Source organism: Mustela nigripes, chromosome 13, assembly GCF_022355385.1.
Source record: "Mustela nigripes isolate SB6536 chromosome 13, MUSNIG.SB6536, whole genome shotgun sequence".
In the NCBI taxonomy this organism is placed as follows: domain Eukaryota; kingdom Metazoa; phylum Chordata; class Mammalia; order Carnivora; family Mustelidae; genus Mustela; species Mustela nigripes.
Genome location: NC_081569.1, coordinates 51,422,714 through 51,442,710, shown reverse-complemented (window position 1 = coordinate 51,442,710; position 19,997 = coordinate 51,422,714). Strand labels below are relative to the sequence as shown.

The following is a 19,997-nucleotide window of genomic DNA, read 5'->3' as shown; positions in this document are numbered from 1 at the left end:
GTTGTGTAAATCTGGCAATTCACAGACCTGTACCCCTGGGGCTAATAATACATTATATGTTTATAAAAAATAAAAAAAATTGGGGCGCCTGGGTGGCTCAGTGGGTTAAGCCGCTGCCTTCGGCTCAGGTCATGATCTCAGGGTCCTGGGATCGAGTCCTGCATTGGGCTCTCTGCTCAGCAGGGAGCCTGATTCCTTCTCTCTCTCTCTCTGCCTGCCTCTCAGTTTACTTGTAATTTCTCTCTGTCAAATAAATAAATAAAATCTTTAAAAAAAATAAAAAATAAATAAAAAATTAAAAAATATATATATTAGCAAATCAAAATCATCAATATTTTAAAAAGATTATACCCAAGACCAAGGGGGAGTTATTTTTATATTATAGCAATCATATTAAAAGAAGGTAGTATAATGTAGGGACTAAATTCATGTATGTTGAAATCAGAAAATAATTGTGTTTGAATATTAGACATGATTCTAGCATAGTGACCTTGGCTCACATATTTAATCTCCATGGTATATAATATTAGTATCTCTAAAATGGGGGTGGTAATTGTATAAATGAGGTAAAAAGCAGGTGCAGTGTTTTCACAAATAGCCATGAATGTGCTTCTAAAAGAATTCTAAATAATTCTTAATAAATTTGTTAATAACTATTTGTTTTTCAATGGTATTAATCTAAATGATAATTAATAAATAGACATTAAAATGTTAGAAGGTACTGCTTTTCCTTGAAGATATATTTATGTTATATTTTATTATACATTGCATTATTATACATTGCTTTCCATTTACTTACTTAATCAAACTTCTGATACTTCTTCATTCTCTTAATTCCATACCATGAGAATTAAAAGAAAAACTCCCATGATGAATGGCCTGGGGACTAAGGTCATGGAATCATCAAATGGTCACCAAAAGCTGTTAAGTTACTGTTAGAGCTGGAACAGTTGTAAGAAGCACTACCAATATAGCACCAAAGAAGGAAATATTTTTTTTAAAAGATCCAATAACAGTAAAAATATTGCTTTCTGGTTTTTGTTTTTGTTTTTGTTTTGGCCAGGTAAGTGGAGATGATATACATCAATTGCCTGCTGAAAATATTGGCTATTTTTGTCATACTGGTAATGCATACATTTATGGCACAACAGTATAAAGCTTCTCTTTCTCTCTCCTTCCCTTTTTTTTTAAATTTGCATTTCTAGTTTTGAATTCAACAAGCACTTATTAAACAGCCAGTTGCACCAGTCTCTCCAAGGGAAGTGAGAAATATCATTTCAGGTTGTATGCATTGCTCTATATGCTTAGATTAGGTCTTAATATACAGGGGAATTTCTGAGTATTGATTATATTACATTTGGATAGGGACTAGAAAGGACCTTGGAAATTGGTTATAATGTGAATAGCCTTATACCTGCCATATGTTCACAGCAATTTCTAGAGCAGCGATTGTTTTTTATTCTGTCGGCATTAGTCTGTTCTTGGCCATATTGGGATCATGATGCTCCCACCTACTTATGCAGCTTTCTTGCTGAGGAAGTGCAAACTTGTGACATGCAGGAGACTGGGTATGATGTGGGGTAGCAAGGGAGGAATGATGACATAAGAAAGAATGATGACATAAGAAAAAATGTTAGTAGCGTGGGGTCTGGAGAAAATATTGGTGTTGGCAATGCAAGTTGAGAACTCATGTTATTTAATTCAGATGTGAAATAAGCCTCAATAATTTGATTTGGTTTAATGATAAGGTAGTTGAGAAAATTATGTAAATAACAAATAAGTTATCATATTAGATTGAAATCTGTAACATTGAAACTTAATTTTGGGGCTACAGAAAAACGATACTATATGGTTCAAACTAATAAATACACAGAGCCCAGAGAGTAACAATTTATTGATAAGCATTAAAGATAAGCATATTTCTATTTTTTTCTAAACATATAAGTTTTAAGAATGGGTTTCCTATTCATTTTTTTTTCCCCTCAGATCTAGGGTTAGGGCTAAGATACATGCCTAGTATCCTGCTGTTCAGAGACCTCTGCAAAGGGTTAGGCTTAGGGATTAAGATTTACTATTCATTTTATTTTATAACCAGTTCTTTTTATTTAATGAAAATTATTCATATCTTTTCATGGTATGAACTTTTATTTCAGTATACAAAGTTAAATCCTTCCTCAGGCGGAATTACTATTAACAATTTAATTCTCTATTGTGGACATTTAGGTTATTTCTAATATTTTTAAAATAAATATGGTGTTGATAGATAGCCCTATAGCTTCTTTTTGAATTCATCTATTGTAAATTTAAGCAAATTTTTTTGAAGTGAGATTCTTGGTCATAAATTAAGGAAAATTAAAAATTTTTGGTATGTATTATTGTTATTTCAAAGAATTCTGCAGTTTGTTTTATTAAAGTATAGTTGATATACAACATTATATTAGTTTCAGGTGTACAGTATAGTGATTCACCAAATCTATACCTTACACAACGCTCACCATGATAAGTACAGTTACCCTATGTCACCAAACATTATTATAATATTATTGACTATATTCCCTAGCCTGTATTTTCATCCTAATCACTTACTTATTTTAGAACAGGAAATTGTACTTTTTAAAAAAAGATTTTATTTATTTATTTGACAGACAGAGATCACAAGTAGGCAGAGAGGCAGCCAGAGAGAGAGGAGGAAGCAGGCTCCCAGCTGAGCACAGAGCCTGACACAGGACTCTATGCTAGGACCCTGGGATCATGACCTGAGCCAAAGGGAGAGGATTTAACCCACTGAGCCACCCAGGTGTCCCAGGAAGATTGTAATTCTTAATTCCCTTCATGTACTTTGCCCATCCTGATACCTCTTACCCTCTGGTAATCAACCATCTCTGTATTTATGAGTCTGTTTTTTTTTTTTTAATTGTTTGTCTTGCTTTTTGGATTTCACATATAAGTGAAATCATTTGGTCTTTCGCCTACTCTATCTTGACTCATTTCACTTAGCACAACACCCTCTAGGTCTATCAGAGTTGTTACAAAAGGCAAAAGACAAGATCTTATTCTTTATTATGGCTCAGTAACACTCCCTATTCCAGTGTTAGTCCATATATATGTTATATGTAGCCTAATATATATACATATATATATTTTCATATATATCTATTCATTTATCAATGGACACTTAGATTGCTTCCATGTCTTGTAAGTAATGCTGCAATAAGCATAGGAGTGCAGATATCTTTTTGAATAGATGTTTTTATTTTCTTTGAGTAAATACCCAGTACTGGAACTGTTGAATCATATGGTATCTCTATTTTTCATCTTTTTTTTAAGCTTTAAAATCACTTTTATTGCTGTATAATTTACACAGAATAAAATTCACTAATTTTTAAATATACAATTTAGTGACTTGACAAATATATGCAGTTATGTAACCACAAATGCAATAAATGCATTTAAAATGTAGTTGGTGGCTAATTCTTATTTGGAGAAAGTTTAAAGAATAAACAAAATCCATAATTTATAAAGGGAAATGTGGATATATTAAATCTAGATGGTTAAATGTGGAAAAATTAAATACTAAATAATAGAAAGCACAATTAATGAGTGTATTTGATTCTTCATAGCCTCATTTATGAAAAATCATCAATATTTTAAAAACTTAGGTAACTTGTGAGAGCAAAATGGTACTCTGGTGTAATCTTATTTACATTTAATTGATTACTGTTTTACTTTTCATATGATTATGATTAATAGCCATTTTGTTTTTGTTAATAGTTTTCATGTTTTATTCATTTTAAAATTGGTATGTTACTTTTATGAAATGTATCTGGAAGAAGTAATTTTATATTAAAAAAGTTAATAATCTGTCTGATATTTTCCAGTGTTCTTACTTTTATTTGTATAGTGCTTTTATCTTCATACAAAAATATAAATGCATATATCTATATATACTATCCTTCTGTATGTATGTATAAGTACATGTGATATGATTTTGATTTTAATGTCATAGTTACTGTCAACAATTTCCTTTTGTTATGTTAATGAAGAATGTTAAGAATGAATTTTCCAGGGCAGCCTGGGTGGCTCAGTTGGTTAAGTGTCTGCCTCTTGATTTAAGTTCAGGTCATGGTCTCAGGGTTTGTTGTAGGATCTAGTTCTGCATCGGACTCCACACTGGGCATAATGCCTGCTTAAGATTCTCTTCTCCCTCTCTGCCTGCCTCTCCTCCTCTCTCCCTCTCCAAAAAAAAAAAAAAAAAAAAGAATTTTTCCATCTTAATGTCTAGGTATTTATATATTTCTTTCAGATATTTTTAACATTTAAACATGCATTAAAATTTCCTTGAGTTCATGTTGAAAGGCAAAAACCTGCACTTTTCCAAGTTCATTTCCTTATACCAACACTGTTGATCGAATAATTCACCTTGTCCACACTGATATATGATTCCTCAATAATCTCCTGAGAGATCACTAAGTTTACCTTATGGTTTTTATTCAGTTCTTTGCATTGAAGCTTTGGTGACTGACAGCAGAAATACACCAAGCTACTCCTTAAAATCCCCAATAATTTTCTATTGCTTTTAGGATGTAAGGCAAAGTTTAATTCATGGATAAAAGCTTCCATCCTGTCTGGCCTATTACAATTATTCATCCAGCCTGATTTCAATTATCCATCCTCTTGCCTTGCTAACCTTTCTGTCTCACTATCTTTGGACATGGTGTTCCCATAGTATAGACTCTACTTTTCAGTACTAATTCCTTGTTAAGCAGAATCTGAACAATAACCACTTGAATGAGTCATATGGTTATTATGGTACTCTGTTCTTTTCCTTTTAATCTATTATCAGAGTTCTATCTGTATTTAAAGCATTTAATGTCTAGTTCCACCATTAATCTGTAAGCTTCCTGAAGTCAAGATTAGTTTTTTACCTCAAAACTTGTCATAGTACCAGGCATGGTAGATCCTCAATAGGATTATTACATTATTCTCTCTATGTATATTAGCTGAATGGATAAATTAATACATTTAAAGAAATGTTAATGTTTACAAATTTTTTAAAATGATGTTTTTAAGAAAATACCTTATGGCTATTACTGAGGATTTCCTCTTAAAACCATTCTTTTTTTTTTTCTTTTTAATTTTTATTTTTTTTTATAAACATATGATGTATTATTAGCCCCAGGGGTATAGGTCTGTGAATCGCCAGGTTTACACATTTCACAGTACTTACCATATCACACACTCTCACCAATGTCCATAACCCCACCACCCTCTCCCTACCCCTGTACCCCATGCCACCCTCAGTTTGTTTTGTGAGATTAAGAGTCTCTTATGGTTTGTCTCCCTCCCAATCCCGTCTTGTTTCATTTATTCCTTTTCTACCCGGCAAACACCCCATGTTGCCTCTCAGCTTCCTCATATCAGGGAGATCATATGATAATTTTCTTTCTCTGATGGACTTATTTCGCTAAGCATTCTTAATAAAAGCTCACATCTGTTTTTAAATAATAATTTCTGATAAATTCTTTCTTCATTATTTGGTTTGGTCTTTTAGGTTCACCAGGCAAGCCAATGTATGAAGCAAATTACTCTGAAGTGACTCAATTTGTATTCTTGGGACTTGCTACCTATAGACCAGTGCAGAATTTTCTTCTTGCCTTCTCTACAGTGTTTTATGTAACGATTGTTTTGGGAAACCTCCTTGTGGTGTTTACAGTGACCTATGACCCTTACTTACATTCCCCCATGTACTTCCTTTTAGCCAATCTCTCATTTATTGATTTGTGTCTTTCTACCTTAACGGTTCCTAAGATGATATCTGATCTGCACTCAGGACACAAAACCATATCCTTTCAGGGATGTGTTATCCAGATATTTGTCCTTCATGTCCTGGGTGGATCAGAGATGGTGCTGCTGGTCGCCATGGCCTTGGATCGATATGTGGCCATATGTAAGCCCCTCCACTACCTGACAATCATGAGCCCACAGATGTGCATTTTGCTTCTGTCTGGTGCTTGGGCTATTGGCCTCATACATTCAATGGCCCAGTTGGCTTTTGTTGTCCATTTGCCTTTTTGTGGTCCTAATGAGATAGATAGCTTTTACTGTGACCTTCCTTGGTTTATCAAACTTGCCTGCACGGACACCTACAGAATGGAATTCATGGTTACTGCCAACAGTGGGTTTATTTCCATGGGCACCTTTGTCTTATTGCTTATCTCCTATATCTTCATCTTGGTCACTGTATGGAAACATTCCTCAGGTGGTTTGTCTAAGGCCGTTTCTACTCTGTCAGCTCACATCACCGTGGTGATTTTGTTCTTTGGGCCATGTATCTTTGTTTATGTGTGGCCATTTCCCACTGTGTCAGTGGATAAATTTCTTGCCATTCTGGACTTTATGATTACACCTATTCTGAATCCTATTATCTACACATTGAGGAACAAGGACATGAAGATGGCAATGAAAAGACTGCATAGTCAAGTCCTGAATTTGAGAATGATCTCCTAAATGACTTGCGAGAAAACCAAGTGGTACCTTCTAAAAGTAATACTGTATGCATAAATGTTAAGGATTATATAATATCTTAAAACAGTTAATTTTATTTCAGCAGTTCAAAAACTTCTTGGGTAGTTTATTCTATGCTAATGGCCAATAGTGTGAAAATAAATAAATATATACACACATATATATATGTATATATATAAAACTATTTTGCATATCTTAAAATTTTACAATACTGAAAATACATATTTTGTGTGACTTTCATTTTGAATAGTCCATAGAATCTTGGAAAGTTTTATGAATTTGAAATCACAGTACTGTGTGTAAAAAATTTTCTGTGTTATTTGATTGGAACATATTCTCATATAAAGAGAATGATTGGTTCTTACACCTTATTTTTGGCAAGCAAAGTAGGTTTGTTTTTAAGTTGATTCAAGTGTGCTTTTGCTTTTTTCTTTCCTTTATTACTTATGTTAACAGATAGACTCTGTTATTTGAATATAATTTTTGTCATAGATTAAATATTATCTGATATTCAACTATGCAGAAAACAATAAAGTGGACAAGAATAGTTAAACAGTTAATAATATTTGACAGCATGTGAGGATCTGTTTTCTAAGAGGGAAAAGTTAAATCCTCTTCCTCTCAACTTTGCTTTTAACTATTTCCTTTAAATGTGTGCTGACATTAGAAGGACATGAATTAAAAAGTAACACTCATTAAAGAGAATAGAACTAGGATGGGATTTTGGAAGTGTTAAAGGGAAGGAATTCAGATGTAGTATTACTCAACCATGGATACAATGCAGTACTGAACACCACTCCATGTTCAAGCATGAAGGCTGTGCTTTTAAGCTGGCTGGCCTGACAGTCCACTAACGCACAAAATACAACCATGTGTTTTTCAGCTTTGGTTTTTGAAATTTTATTTTTATATTGAGATGGAATTTCCCTCCTTATGTATTTCATATTGTATTTCTCATTTATAGTCTAGAAGTAGATTGAAAAAACTTCCATATGTTTCTTCCTTTTATGTTTGGAAAAAAAATGATGATCTTATATCTTGTAGCTTTAAGATAAACATTCCTTCTGAGACCAAACATCTAAAGTCTTTCTAAGAAAAATTCCCCATGTAGAAAATTTCTCGAGGGTTATGTATGTATATGAGTATGTAGGTACCTTTTCATGTGGTAGCCTGAAAAGTCAGTTTAATTTCTTGTTAAAATCTATTTCTGTGGCAACTTGGGCATATGCTGTTAATGATTCTAGCCATGAAGCAGAGAAAAATTTATGATAATATTCCATCATAAATAAAATGTCATTAAATCTACAGTACAAGATATAGAAGAATATCTGAATCAGAAATTCAATATCTCTGACTGTAAATGACTAATAATTAGAAAATAAGATGTAAGAACCAACTTACACTCAAAACAATATTTAAATAAGACAAAATCATTTCAGAAATGACTAATAAACTACTAGGAATTCAAAAGAGAGCTGAATGGCCAAAATTATAATGAAGATCACAAGAAATAAGGATGAAAAGAACCAAGAAAATAACACCTAATTAAAAAAAAAGGTAAAAACTTTTCAGAGAGAAAGTCATATAGAGTGAGGCAAATGATATTCAATATTTGTATAATTTTTAAATGAGACAATATAATAGAATTAACTTTTCAAACTCATATTAATGTGTCAGAAGTAAAAGACCAGAATATACATAATGAAATAGCTTCTAATAAAGTTGGGAAATTTGGCCCCAGATGATTAAATCAAGGCATATTCTAATAATATTATTAGGTATTTAAAATAGAGTATCTTCTGAGCCTCCTATCAAAATAAATGAGGTACCTTAAATAGGAGAGTAAATCTGGTTTCTGACTTCTTTTTTTTTTAATTTTTAATTTAAAAAAAATTTTTATAAACATACAATGTATTTTTATCCCCAGGTGTACAGGTCTGTGAATCGCTAGGTTTACACACTTCACAGCACTCACAATAGCACATACCCTCCCCAATGTCCATAACACCACCCCCCATCTCCCAACCCCCCTCTCCCCAGCAAACCTCAGTTTGTTTTGTGACATTAAGAGTCTCTTATGGTTTGTCTCCCTCCCAATCCCATCTTGTTTCATTTATTCTTCTCCTACCCCCTTAAGCCCCCCATGTTGCAACTCCACTTCCTCATTTCGTGAAACATGATACCCTCTAGTTCCATCCACGTCATCACAAATAGCAAGATTTCATTTCTTTTGATGTCTGCATAGTATTCCATTCTGTATATATACCACTTCTTCTTTATCCATTCATCTGTTGATGGACACCTAGGTTCTTTCCATAGTTTGGCTATTGTAGACATTGCTGCTATAAACATTCAGGTGCACGTGCCCCTTCGGATAACTACGTTTGTATCCTTAGGGTAAATACCCAGTAGTGCAATTGCTGAGTCATAAGGTAGTTCTATTTTCAACATTTTGAGGAACCTCCATGCTGTTTTCCAGAGTGGCTGTACCAGCTTGCCTTCACACCAACAGTGTAGGAGGGTTCCCCTTATTCTGCATCCTCGCCAGCATCTGTCATTTCCTGACTTGTTAATTTTAGCCATTCTGACTGGTGTGAGGTGATATCTCATTGTGGTTTTGATTTGTATTTTCGTGATGCCCAGTGATGTGGAGCACTTTTTCATATTCTGTTGGTCATTTGGATGTCTTCTGTGCAGAAATGTCTGTTCATGTCTTCTGCCCATTTCTTGATTGGATTATTTGTTCTTTGGGTGTTGAGTTTGCTAAGTTCTTTATAGATTTTGGACACTAGCACTTTATCTATTATGTCGTTTGCAAATATCTTCTTCCATTGTGTCAGTTGTCTTTGGCTTTGTTAACTGTTTCCTTTGCTGTGCAAAAGCTTTTGATCTTGATGAAATCCCGATAGTTCATTTTTGTCCTTGCTTCCCTTGCCTTTGGCAATGCTCCTAGGAAGATGTTGCTGTGGCTGATGCCCAAGAGGTTGCTGCCTGTGTTTTCCTCAAGAATTTTGATGGATTCCTCCTCACATTGAGGTCCTTCATCCATTTTGAATCTATTTTCATGGATGGTGTAAGGAAATAGTCCAATTTCATTTTTCTGCATGTGGCTGTCCAATTTTCCCAACACCATTTATTGAAGAGGCTGTCTTTTTTCCATTGGACATTCTTTCCTGCTTTGTCGAAGACTAGTTGACCATAGAGTTGGGAGTCTATTTCTGGGCTCTCTGATCTATATGTCTGTTTTTGTGTCAGTACCATGCTGTCTTGATGATGACAGCTTTGTAATAGAGCTTGAAGTCCAGAATTGTGATGCTACCAACTTTGGCTTTCTTTTTCAACATTCCTTTGGCTATTCGATGTCTTTACTGGTTCCATATAAATTTTAGGATTATTTGTTCCATTTCTTTGAAAAAAATGCATGGTATTTTGATAGGAATTGCATTAAATGTGTAGATTGCTTTAGGTAGCATAGACATTTTCACAATATTTATTCTTCCAATCCAGGAGAATGGAACATTTTTCCATTTCATTGTGTCTTCCTCAATTTCTTTCATGAGTACTTTATAGTTTTCTGAGTATAGATTCTTAGCCTCTTTGGTTAGGTTTATTCCTAGGTATCTTATAGTTTTGGGTGCAATTGTGAATGCTATTGACTCCTTAATTTCTCTTTCTTCTGTCTTGTTGTTGGTGTACAGAAATGCAACTGATTCCTGTGCATTGATTTTATATCCTGACACTTTACTAAATTCCTTTACAAGTTCTAGCAGTTTTGGAGTGGAGTCTTTTGGGTTTTCCACATATAGTATCATATCATCTGCAAAGAGTGATAGTTTGACTTCTTCTTTGCTGATTTGGATGCCTTTAATTTCCTTTTGTTGTCTGATTGCTGAGGCTAGGACTTCTAGTACTATGTTGAATAGCATTGGTGATAATGGACATCCCTGCCGTGTTCCTGACCTTAGTGGAAAAGCTTTCAGTTTTTCTCCATTGAGAATGATATTTGCAGTGGGTTTTTCATAGATGGCTTTGATAATACTGAGGTATGTGCCCTCTATCCCTACACTTTGAAGAGTTTTGATCAGGAAGGGATGCTGTCAATGCTTTTTCAGCAACTACTGAGAGTATCATATGGTTCTTGTTCTTTCTATTATTGATGTGTTGTATCACATTGATTGATTTGTGGATGTTGAACCAACCTTGCAGTCCTGGAATAAATCCCACTTGGTCGTGTTGAATAATCCTTTTAATGTACTGTTGAATCCTATTGGCTAGTATTTTGGTGAGAATTTTTGTATCTGTGTTCATGAAGGATATTAGTCTGTAGTTCTCTTTTTTGATGGGATCCTTGTCTGGTTTGGGGATCAAGGTGATGCTGGCCTCATAAAATGAGTTTGGAAGTTTTCCTTCCATTTCTATTTTTTGGAACAGTTTCAGGAGAATAGGAATTAGTTCTACTTTAAATGTTTGGTAGAATTCCCCTGGGAAGCTGTCTGGCCCTGGACATTTGTTTGTTTGGAGATTTTTGATGAGTGTTTCAATCTCCTTACTGGTTAAGTGTCTGTTCAGGTTTTCTATTTCTTCCTGGTTTAGTTGTGGTAGTTTATATGTCTCTAGGAACGTATCCATTTCTTTCAGATTGTCAAATTTGTTGGCGTAGAGTTGCTCATAGTATGTTCTTATAATTGTCTGTATTTCTTTGTTGTTAGTTTTGATGTCTCCTCTTTCATTCATGATTTTATTTATTTGGGTCCTTTTTCATTTCTTTTTGATAAGTCTGGCCAGGGGTCTATCAATCTTATTAATTCGTTCATAGAACCAGCTTCTTTTTTTTTTTTTTTTTTTTTTTTTTTTTTTTTTTTTTTTTTTTTTTTTTTTTTTTTGGTTTCTTTTTCCTTGATTTCTGCTCTGATTTTCTCTTCTCCTGCTGGGTTTACATTTTTTTTTGTTTTGTTTTTTCTTGTCCTTTCTCCAGCTCCTTTATGTGGAGGGTTAGGTTTTGTAATTGAGACCTTTCTTGTTTCTTGATAAAGGCTTGTACCGCTATATATTTTCCTCTCAGGAATGCCTTTGCTGTGTCCCACAGATTTTGAACCATTGTGTTTTCATTTTCATTTGTTTTCATGAATTTTTTCAATTCTTCATTAATTTCCTGGTTGACCCATTCATTCTTTAGAAGGATGCTGTTTAGTCTCCATGTATTTGGGTTCTTTCCAAATTTCCTCTTGTGATTGAGTTCTAACTTCAGAGCATTGTGATCTGAAAATATGCAGGGAATGATCCCAATTTTTTGATACCAGTTGAGACCTGATTTAGGATCCAGGATGTGATCTATTCTGGAGAATGTTCCATGTGCACTACAGAAGACTGTGTATTCTGTTGCTTTGGGAGGAAATGTTCTGAATATATCTGTGATGTCCATCTGGTCCAGTGTGTCATTTAAGGCCTTTATTTCCTTGTTGATCTTTTGCTTGGATGATCTGTCCATTTCATTGAGTTGAGTGTTATAATCCCCTACTGTTATTGTCAATGTGTTTCTTTGATTTTGCTCTTAATTGGTTTATATAGTTGGCTGCTCCTATGTTAGGGGCATAGATATTGAAAATTGTTAGATCTTCTTGTTGGACAGACCATTTGAGTATGATATAGTGTCCTTCCTCATCTCTTATTATAGTCTTTGGCTTAAAATCTAATTGATCTGATATAAGGATTGCCACCCCAGCTTTCTTTTGATGTCCATTAGCATGATAAATTGTTTTCCACCCCCTCACTTTAAATCTGGAGGTGTCTTCGGGTCTAAAATGAGTTTCTTGTAGGCAGCATATTAATGAATTTTGTTTTTTTATCCATTCTGATACCCTGTGTCTTTTGATTGGGGCATTTAGCCCATTTACATTCAGGGTAACTATTGAGAGATACGAATTTAGTGCCATTATACTGCCTGAAAGGTGACTGCTACTGTATATTGTCTCTGTTCCTTTCTGATCTACTACTTTTAGGCTCTCTCTTTGCTTAGAGGACACTTTTCAATATTTCTTGTAGAGTTGGTTTGGCTTTTGCAAATTCTTTTAGTTTTTGTTTGTCCTGGAAGCTTTTTCTCTCTCCTTCTATTTTCAATGGTAGCCTAGCTGGATATTGTATTCTTGGCTGTATTTTTTTCTTGTTTAGTTCTCTGAATATATCATGCCAGTTCTTTCTGGCCTGCCAGGTCTCTGTGGATAAGTCTGCTGCCAATCTCATATTTTTACCATTGTATGTTACAGACTTCTTTTCCCAGGTTGCTTTCAGGATTTTCTCTTTGTCGGTAAGACTTGTAAATTTTACTATTAGGTGACGGGGTGTGGACCTGTTCATATTGATTTTGAAGGGGGTTCTCTACACCTCCTTGATTTTTATATTTTTTCCCTTTGCCCTATTAGGGAAATTCTCTCCAATAATTCTCGCCAATATACCTTCTGCTCCCCTCTCTCTTTCTTCTTCTTCTGGAATCCCAATTATTCTAATGTTGTTTCATCTTATGGTGTCACATATCTCTCGAATTCTCCCCTTGTGGTCCAGTAGCTGTTTGTCCCTCTTTTGCTCAGCTTCTTTATTTTCTGTCATTTGGTCTTCTATATTACTAATTCTTTCTTCTACCTCATTTATTCTAGCAGTAAGAGCCTCCATTTTTTATTGCACCTTATTAATAGCTTTTTTTATTTCAACTTGGTTAGATTATAGTCCTTTTATTTATCCATAAATAGCTTTTATCTCTCCAGAGAGGGTTTCTCTAATATATTTCATGCCTTTTTCGAGCCCAGCTAGAACCTTGAGAATCGTCATTCTGAACTCTAGATCTGACATATTAGCAATGTCTGCATTAGTTAGGTCCCTAGCCTTCAGTACTGCCTCTTGAACTTTTTTTTTTTGTGAATTTTTCTACCTTGTCATTTTGTGCAGATAAGAGTATATGAAGGAGCAAATAAAATACTAAAAGGGTGACAAAGACCCCAGGAAAAGACATTTTAACCAAATTAGAATAGACCCCAAATTGTTGGGGGGAGAAAGGGGATAAAAAGAGGTTCAGTGGAAAAAAAAAAGCAATTAAAGAAAATAAAGAAAAATATAAAAAAGAAAAATATATGTATATTCAATAAACTATTTTTAAAATGTTAAAAAAGAAAAGAATAAAAGTTTAAAAAAAATTTAACCAAAGATGAAAATAAATTAAAAAGAAAATTAAATTAACTGCAAGACTAAAGAATCATGGGGCAAAAGCCATGAGTTCCATGCTTTGCTTTCTCCTCTCTGGAATTCCGCTGCTCTCCTTGGTATTGAACCTGCACTCCTTGGTAGGCAAACTTGGTCCTGGCTGGATTTTTTGTTGATCTTCTGGGGGAGGGGCCTGTTGTAGTGATTCTCAAGTGTCTTTGCCGCAGGCAGAATTGCACCACCCTTACCAGGGTCTGGGCAGAGTAATCTGCTCAGGTTTGCTTTTGGGAGCTTTAGTTCCCTGAATGCTTTCTGTAGATTTCTGGAGGATGGGAATAAAAATGGCATCCTTCCAGTCTCTGGCCCAGAGGAGTGGAGAGCTCGGAGTCCCACTCCTCAGTGCACTCTCATAGAACAGCACCCAATCACTCCCGTCTCCCTTGCCTCCAGCCGCGCTCCGAGCTCACCCAGCCTGTGACCGGTTCAAGATAACCCAGAGCTGAGAGCTCACTCCTCGGCTCTGTCTCTGTAACCAGCTTTTCCTCTCTAATACCTGCAAACTCTACGACACTCAGACACCCCCATCCTTCTGTGACCCTGTGGGACCTGGGGCCATGCTGTCCCTATGTGGGCCTCACCCCACTTTAGCTTCTGGAGAAATGTCCCTCAGCGGAACAGACTTTTAAAAGTCCCGTTTTTGTGCTCCGTTGCTCCGCCACTTCCTGGAAGCCAGCCCTCCCCCTGGTCTATCTTCCCATAGCTTTGGATTCACTTCTCCACCAGTCCTACCTTTCAGAAAGTGGTTGATTTTCTGTTGAATTGCTGTTCTTCTTCTCTTCGATCTCCCCTGGTTTCTGACTTCTTGGTAGTAGCATACAAAGAAAGGTGGCAACAGTGGAGCTATGTTTCCAAATCTATCTTTCAATTATATCATGATTAAAGAAAAATGATGTCAAGTATGCAAGCTTTTGAACAATGTTTTATGTATAGCAAACAACAAAACAGATTTATTGACTGGCATTGAAAAATGTTCTATCTAAAGCAGGTCAAGTGGTAAAATACAATAATTGAAAATAATAATTATCAAAAATGTAACCACACTAAGCTATATATGTTGGTTCTATGAATGTTTATCAGATTTTTTAAACCAATAATAGAGAATACAGTTTTTCAAGTATACATGTAACATAACTGGAAACACTAGTGATTGATTATTTAATGTCTAATTCTTTCACTAAGGAGTATACTTCCTGAAGACAGGTGGGAGTTCTATGCCAGAACTTGACACAGTATCTAGTATATATTGGGTATTTTCAGTAGGTGGTCAGTGAAAGCTAATTGAATAAATGAATTATTAGAGGCCCTTTGTGCCTGATAATGAAGATTGTTTCCAATTGCCCACCGTTGGAAACCAACTGAGATCTTTAAACACTTCTAACATACTGAATTTCAGTTTTTTCTTTTATGTAAACACAAAATCAATGGACAGAGGAAAACAGTTTCTGGTGACCTTTTATAACTTTTGGACCATGCAACAATTCCTATTTTCTTTTCTATTTCTTTAAGCATTTTCATCACCCCAAATAAACCTCATACCAGTTAACAGTCCCAATCCCCTTCTCCTCACATGTCATGGCAGCTATAAATCTTTCTGTCTCTATGGTTTTGACTATTTTGGACATTTCATATAAATGGAAGTGGCTTCTTTCATGTAGCATAATGTTTTTAATGTTTTCTCATTCCTTTTAATGGCTGTAAAATATTCCATTATTTGACTATACCACATTTTGCTTATCTATTTATCTGCTGACAAACATTTGCTTTGTCTCTACTTTTTGGGTATTGTGAATATTGTTTCTATAAACATTTGTGCACAGTTTTTGTTTGTTTGTTTGAACATCTGTTTTTAATTCTCTTGAATAGAACTGCAGGGTCATATAGTAAATTCATGTTTAATATTTTGAGAACCACTAAACTTTTCCACTGTGACTGCACCATTTTACATTCCCACCAGCAGTATGTACGGCCATCCTAATTTCTTCATATCTTCACCAACATTTGTTATTTTATTATTTTTTCATTATGGAAAATGTAATGAGTGTGAAGGAAAATCACATTTTTTAAAGAACTTATTCATTTATTTGAGAGTATCTGAGAGAGAGAACAAGTGGTAGGAGGGGCAGAAGGAGAAGCAGACTCCCTGCAGAGCAAGGAGCCCCATATGGGGCCCCATCTCAGGACCCTGGGTTCATGACCTGAGCTGAAGGCAGATGCTTAACTTATTGAGCCACCCCGGTGCCCCACATTTTGGTTTTGATTTGCCTTCCTTTAGTGACAATAATGTTGAGCATCTTTTCATGTGGTTTCTGGTTGGCCACCTATTCATTCTCTGGAGAGAAATGTCATTTCATATCTTTTGTTCATTTTAAAATTAAGTTATTTGTGTTTTTATTATCGAGTTTTTAAAACACCTTTTTAAAAAAGATTTATTTATTTATTTTAGAGAGAGAGAGAAAGAGAGAGGGCATGAGTATGAGGAAGGACAGAGGAAAAAAGATCTTAAGCAGACTTCCTGCAGAACTGGTATGGGGTTTATTTTGGGTGATGAAAATGTTTTAAGAAATAAAAAAGAAAATAGGAATTGTTGCATTGTCCAAAAGTTATAAAAGGCCAACACAAACTAATTTCCTCTCTTCATTGATTTTGTGTTTACACAGAATTTTGTTGTTTGAAGAATTGCAATTCAATTTGTGAAATTAAGGGCATTGCTTTGTATTTAGAATTAGCATGCATAGAGCCTTCCAAACTTCCAGTTATTTCCCTGCTTTGTTCATTAATATGCAACATAAAGCAGTAATTGTACAAAGCTTACCGGGGGCCATCTTAGTGACCAGCCAACTACCCTACGTAAGTAAAATACATGGTACCATCTTTTAAAAAAAGCACCTACCCTCTTACATTTTCTCTAAATTAACAAGTACATTCTTAACAACCCTATAAGATATACAGATGAAAAAGAAGTTTGCTTGCCTTTCAGTAACTTATTCACTTTTCACTTTTGTTTTTGTCCAAGGGATTATTCATATTTTAAGAAGCTCTACAGGAGGCAGTAGAACATTTTATTAAAGGACCTCTGAAATTCTTAACTCTAAGGCTGAGATTTTTCACAAAGGTAGTAATGATAACTTTGGGATTAATAAAGTTGAAAAATTAGGGAAAGGGCACAAATGAGTTACTCTCTAAGGAGTTAAAAATACATTAAAAATACATACACATTTTTCATGCTTTTCTAGATTCAATGTTTATCCATTAAGATTTTTTATTTTTTAATTTTTTTAAAGATATTATTTATTTATTTATTTGACAGAGATCACAAGTAGGCAGAGAGGCAGGCAGAGAGAGAGGAAGAAGCAGGCTCCCTGCTGAGCAGAGAACCTGATGTGGGGCTTGATCCCAGGACCCTGAGATCATGACCTGAGCCGAAGGCAGAGGCTTAACCCACTGAGCCACCCAGGTGGCCCTATTTTTTACTTTTTATTTTTTTTTTCCATTTTATTTTATTTCTTTTCAGTGTTCTAAAATTCATTATTTATGCACCACACCCATTGCTTCATGCACTAAGATTTTTTAAATAACAATTTCCCTAAAACTGTGAAATTCTCAACATTTATGTTTTTATAAGAGAAACTTGGACTCAGAATTTAATGGATTGCCTGAGAGATACATTAGGTAAGGCACATAGGGAGAAAGTCCAAGTTCCTTCTACTAGCTTAAGATACCTTCCTTTTCTCTCAGGTTGTAGTTTTATCTTACTTCTCTAGTAATAGAGTTTTATAGAATTTCTCATTGGATATATAATCCTTTTTACTTCTATTTCTATGTTAGCATATAATACTGTATCCTGTATGAAAAACTTAATTCTCTTAAACGGCAAGATCCACTTAAGCCAAGATAGCTGGAAGTTGCTAATATCCAGTATCCATCAAAGAACAGAGATCTTTTTTTTTTTTTAAAGATTTTATTTATTCATTTATTTGACAGGCAGAGATCACAAGCAGGAAGAGAGACAGGCAGAGAGAGAGAGAGACAGAGAGGGAAGCAGGCTCCCTGCTGAGCAGAAAACCAGATGTGGGACTCGATCTCAGGACCTCAAAATCATGACCTGAGCTAAAGGCAGCGGCTTAATCCACTGAGCCACCCAGGTGCCCCAGAACAGAGATCTTTTAAAGCAGACCTGAGAACATCTCTGTGGGGCTGCATGATGGTGGTGTCTGTAACCTTTGTTAAAGGGACCATAGCTCCCACAGGAATAGGATGGGAGGAGAAAAACTGTATTACCCTCTTTAAAGGTCAGAAGTTGAACAAGCCACACTCAAGTTGCCATGGGTGGGAATAGGTAATACAGATACATACAGATATTTTAAAAATTAAGGAAGAGAGTAACAGGTCATAGGGAACACGAGATAGCTTACCAAACACAAATTTTTTCTAAGACCAGATTGCTTTTTCCTCTTCTCTTCTGATGTATGCTTGAGATGATATCAACAATTGGATGGAGATAGTTTCTGTAGAAGCACTTTCCCTCAGCCTGACATATATTCACCACTAGAAGAATCCCTTGGGTGAAATTTTCCTATTCTGTATTCTGGGCAGAACAAGAATTATGAAAATAATTTCTATTGAACATCTCTTCGGGAAGTCCTTGTCAAGAATAACCTTTGCATATTGTAGAAATCAGAACAAGGAGATAAGAAAAATCATGAATAAAACAGCTATCCATTAAACATTAGTGAAGTTTTAAATTATTTTTCATTTAACATGTAAATACTAAAAAGATGTCTTCTGTGATCTTAATCTCTAACTAGATTTATGTCATCAAATTCTATTAAGGTGTTAGTTCTAGTTACAAGAGAAGTCATATCTCAACTAATGTGATCTATAACCACCATCATGGGTGGCTGCAAGATGAGTAGATCTCTGTATCTGCCTGCCAAATCTTCAAGTTAGTATAGAGGCATTAAGTGGGTTCAGCCATGTATACTGTCCAGACAGTCTCAATACCACATCACACTCTCAAGGACAGTACACATGTTGGAAGAATTTTTGGAGAATTGATCTTATTTCTCCTTTTAAAAATTTTGGCAGAATTTACCATAGAAGCCATCATTATCTCAGAGCAGTTTCTGGGAGCAAGGAAGGCAAGTGGAATGCACATTCTGAAGTGAGAGGAGAGAGTGAGGAGTCTCCCATTGTCCAGGTCGACCTCATGGGTCAACTGGTGTTTCTATCTTCTTTATGACCTCCCTTCCAATTTGCTGATTATATTTTGAAAAATTATTTCTCCTTGAAACTCTATTTTTACTTCATATGTATTAAAGTTCTGTTATCTGGAACATAAATAATTAAATGTTACCACTTCCTGATTAATTAATTTCTTTCTCAATATGAAATGACATTTTTTAAAAGATTTATTTAATTTGAGAATGAGAGAGAGTACATGTGAGAGCATGAGTGGGGGGAGGGCAGACAGGGAGAGGGAGAAGTAGACTCCCTGCTGAACAGAGAGTCTGGGGTGGGGGCGGCCTCCATCCCAGGACCCTGAGATCTCAACCTGAGCTGAAGGCAGGCATTTTACTGACTGAGTTACCCAGGCACTCATGAAATGGCATTCTTATCCCTGGTAATATTCTTTGTTCTGAAGTATACTTTGATATTAAAATGGTCTCTAGGGATTTATTTTGATTTGTATTCATTTGGTATATATTTTTCTATCCTTTCATTTTTCAAATTTTTTAAAAAGTAGCCTTTTTCTTTAGAGTGGTTTTAGACTTATGAAAAAATTGAGTGGAGTGTACAAAGAGTTCCCATGTATCTCCTGAGTCCTTCACATGCACAATCTCCCTCATGGTCAACTTTCAATACCACAGTGATAATCCTTTCAATCAGTGAACCAACACTGACATATGACTATCACTCAAAGTCCATTGTTTACATTAGGGTTCATTTTTCATATTGTTCATAATATATGTTATCATAAATCTATAATGACATATATTCAACATTGTAGTATCATACAGAATAATTTCACTGCCTTGAAATAATCTGTGCTCTGCCTATTTACTTTTCCCTTTTCTTAACTCTTGGAAACTACTAATTTTATAGATTGCATAGTTTTGCCTTTTCCAGAATGGCGTATAGTTGAAATCATACAAAATGTATCCTTTTCACGTTGGCTCTTTTCACCTGGTAATATGCATTTCAATTTCTTCCATGTCTTTTTA

At 35.0% G+C, this 19,997-nt stretch overlaps 1 protein-coding gene across 1 annotated transcript; it reads left to right on the top strand.

The window, feature by feature from the left end:
* Positions 1-5,568: 5,568 nt before the first annotated feature.
* LOC131998648 (olfactory receptor 4F6-like) lies at positions 5,569-15,751 on the top strand. Its single transcript, XM_059371137.1, has 2 exons — positions 5,569-6,480; positions 15,734-15,751. Exons 1-2 carry the CDS (start codon positions 5,569-5,571, stop codon positions 15,749-15,751), a joined length of 930 nt encoding a protein of 309 aa, XP_059227120.1.
* Positions 15,752-19,997: the final 4,246 nt, after the last annotated feature.

Coding starts and splice junctions, on each gene's coding strand:
- LOC131998648 (XM_059371137.1), top strand. CDS start 5,569: ATGTATGAAGCAAATTACTCTGAAGTGACTCAATTTGTATTCTTGGGA.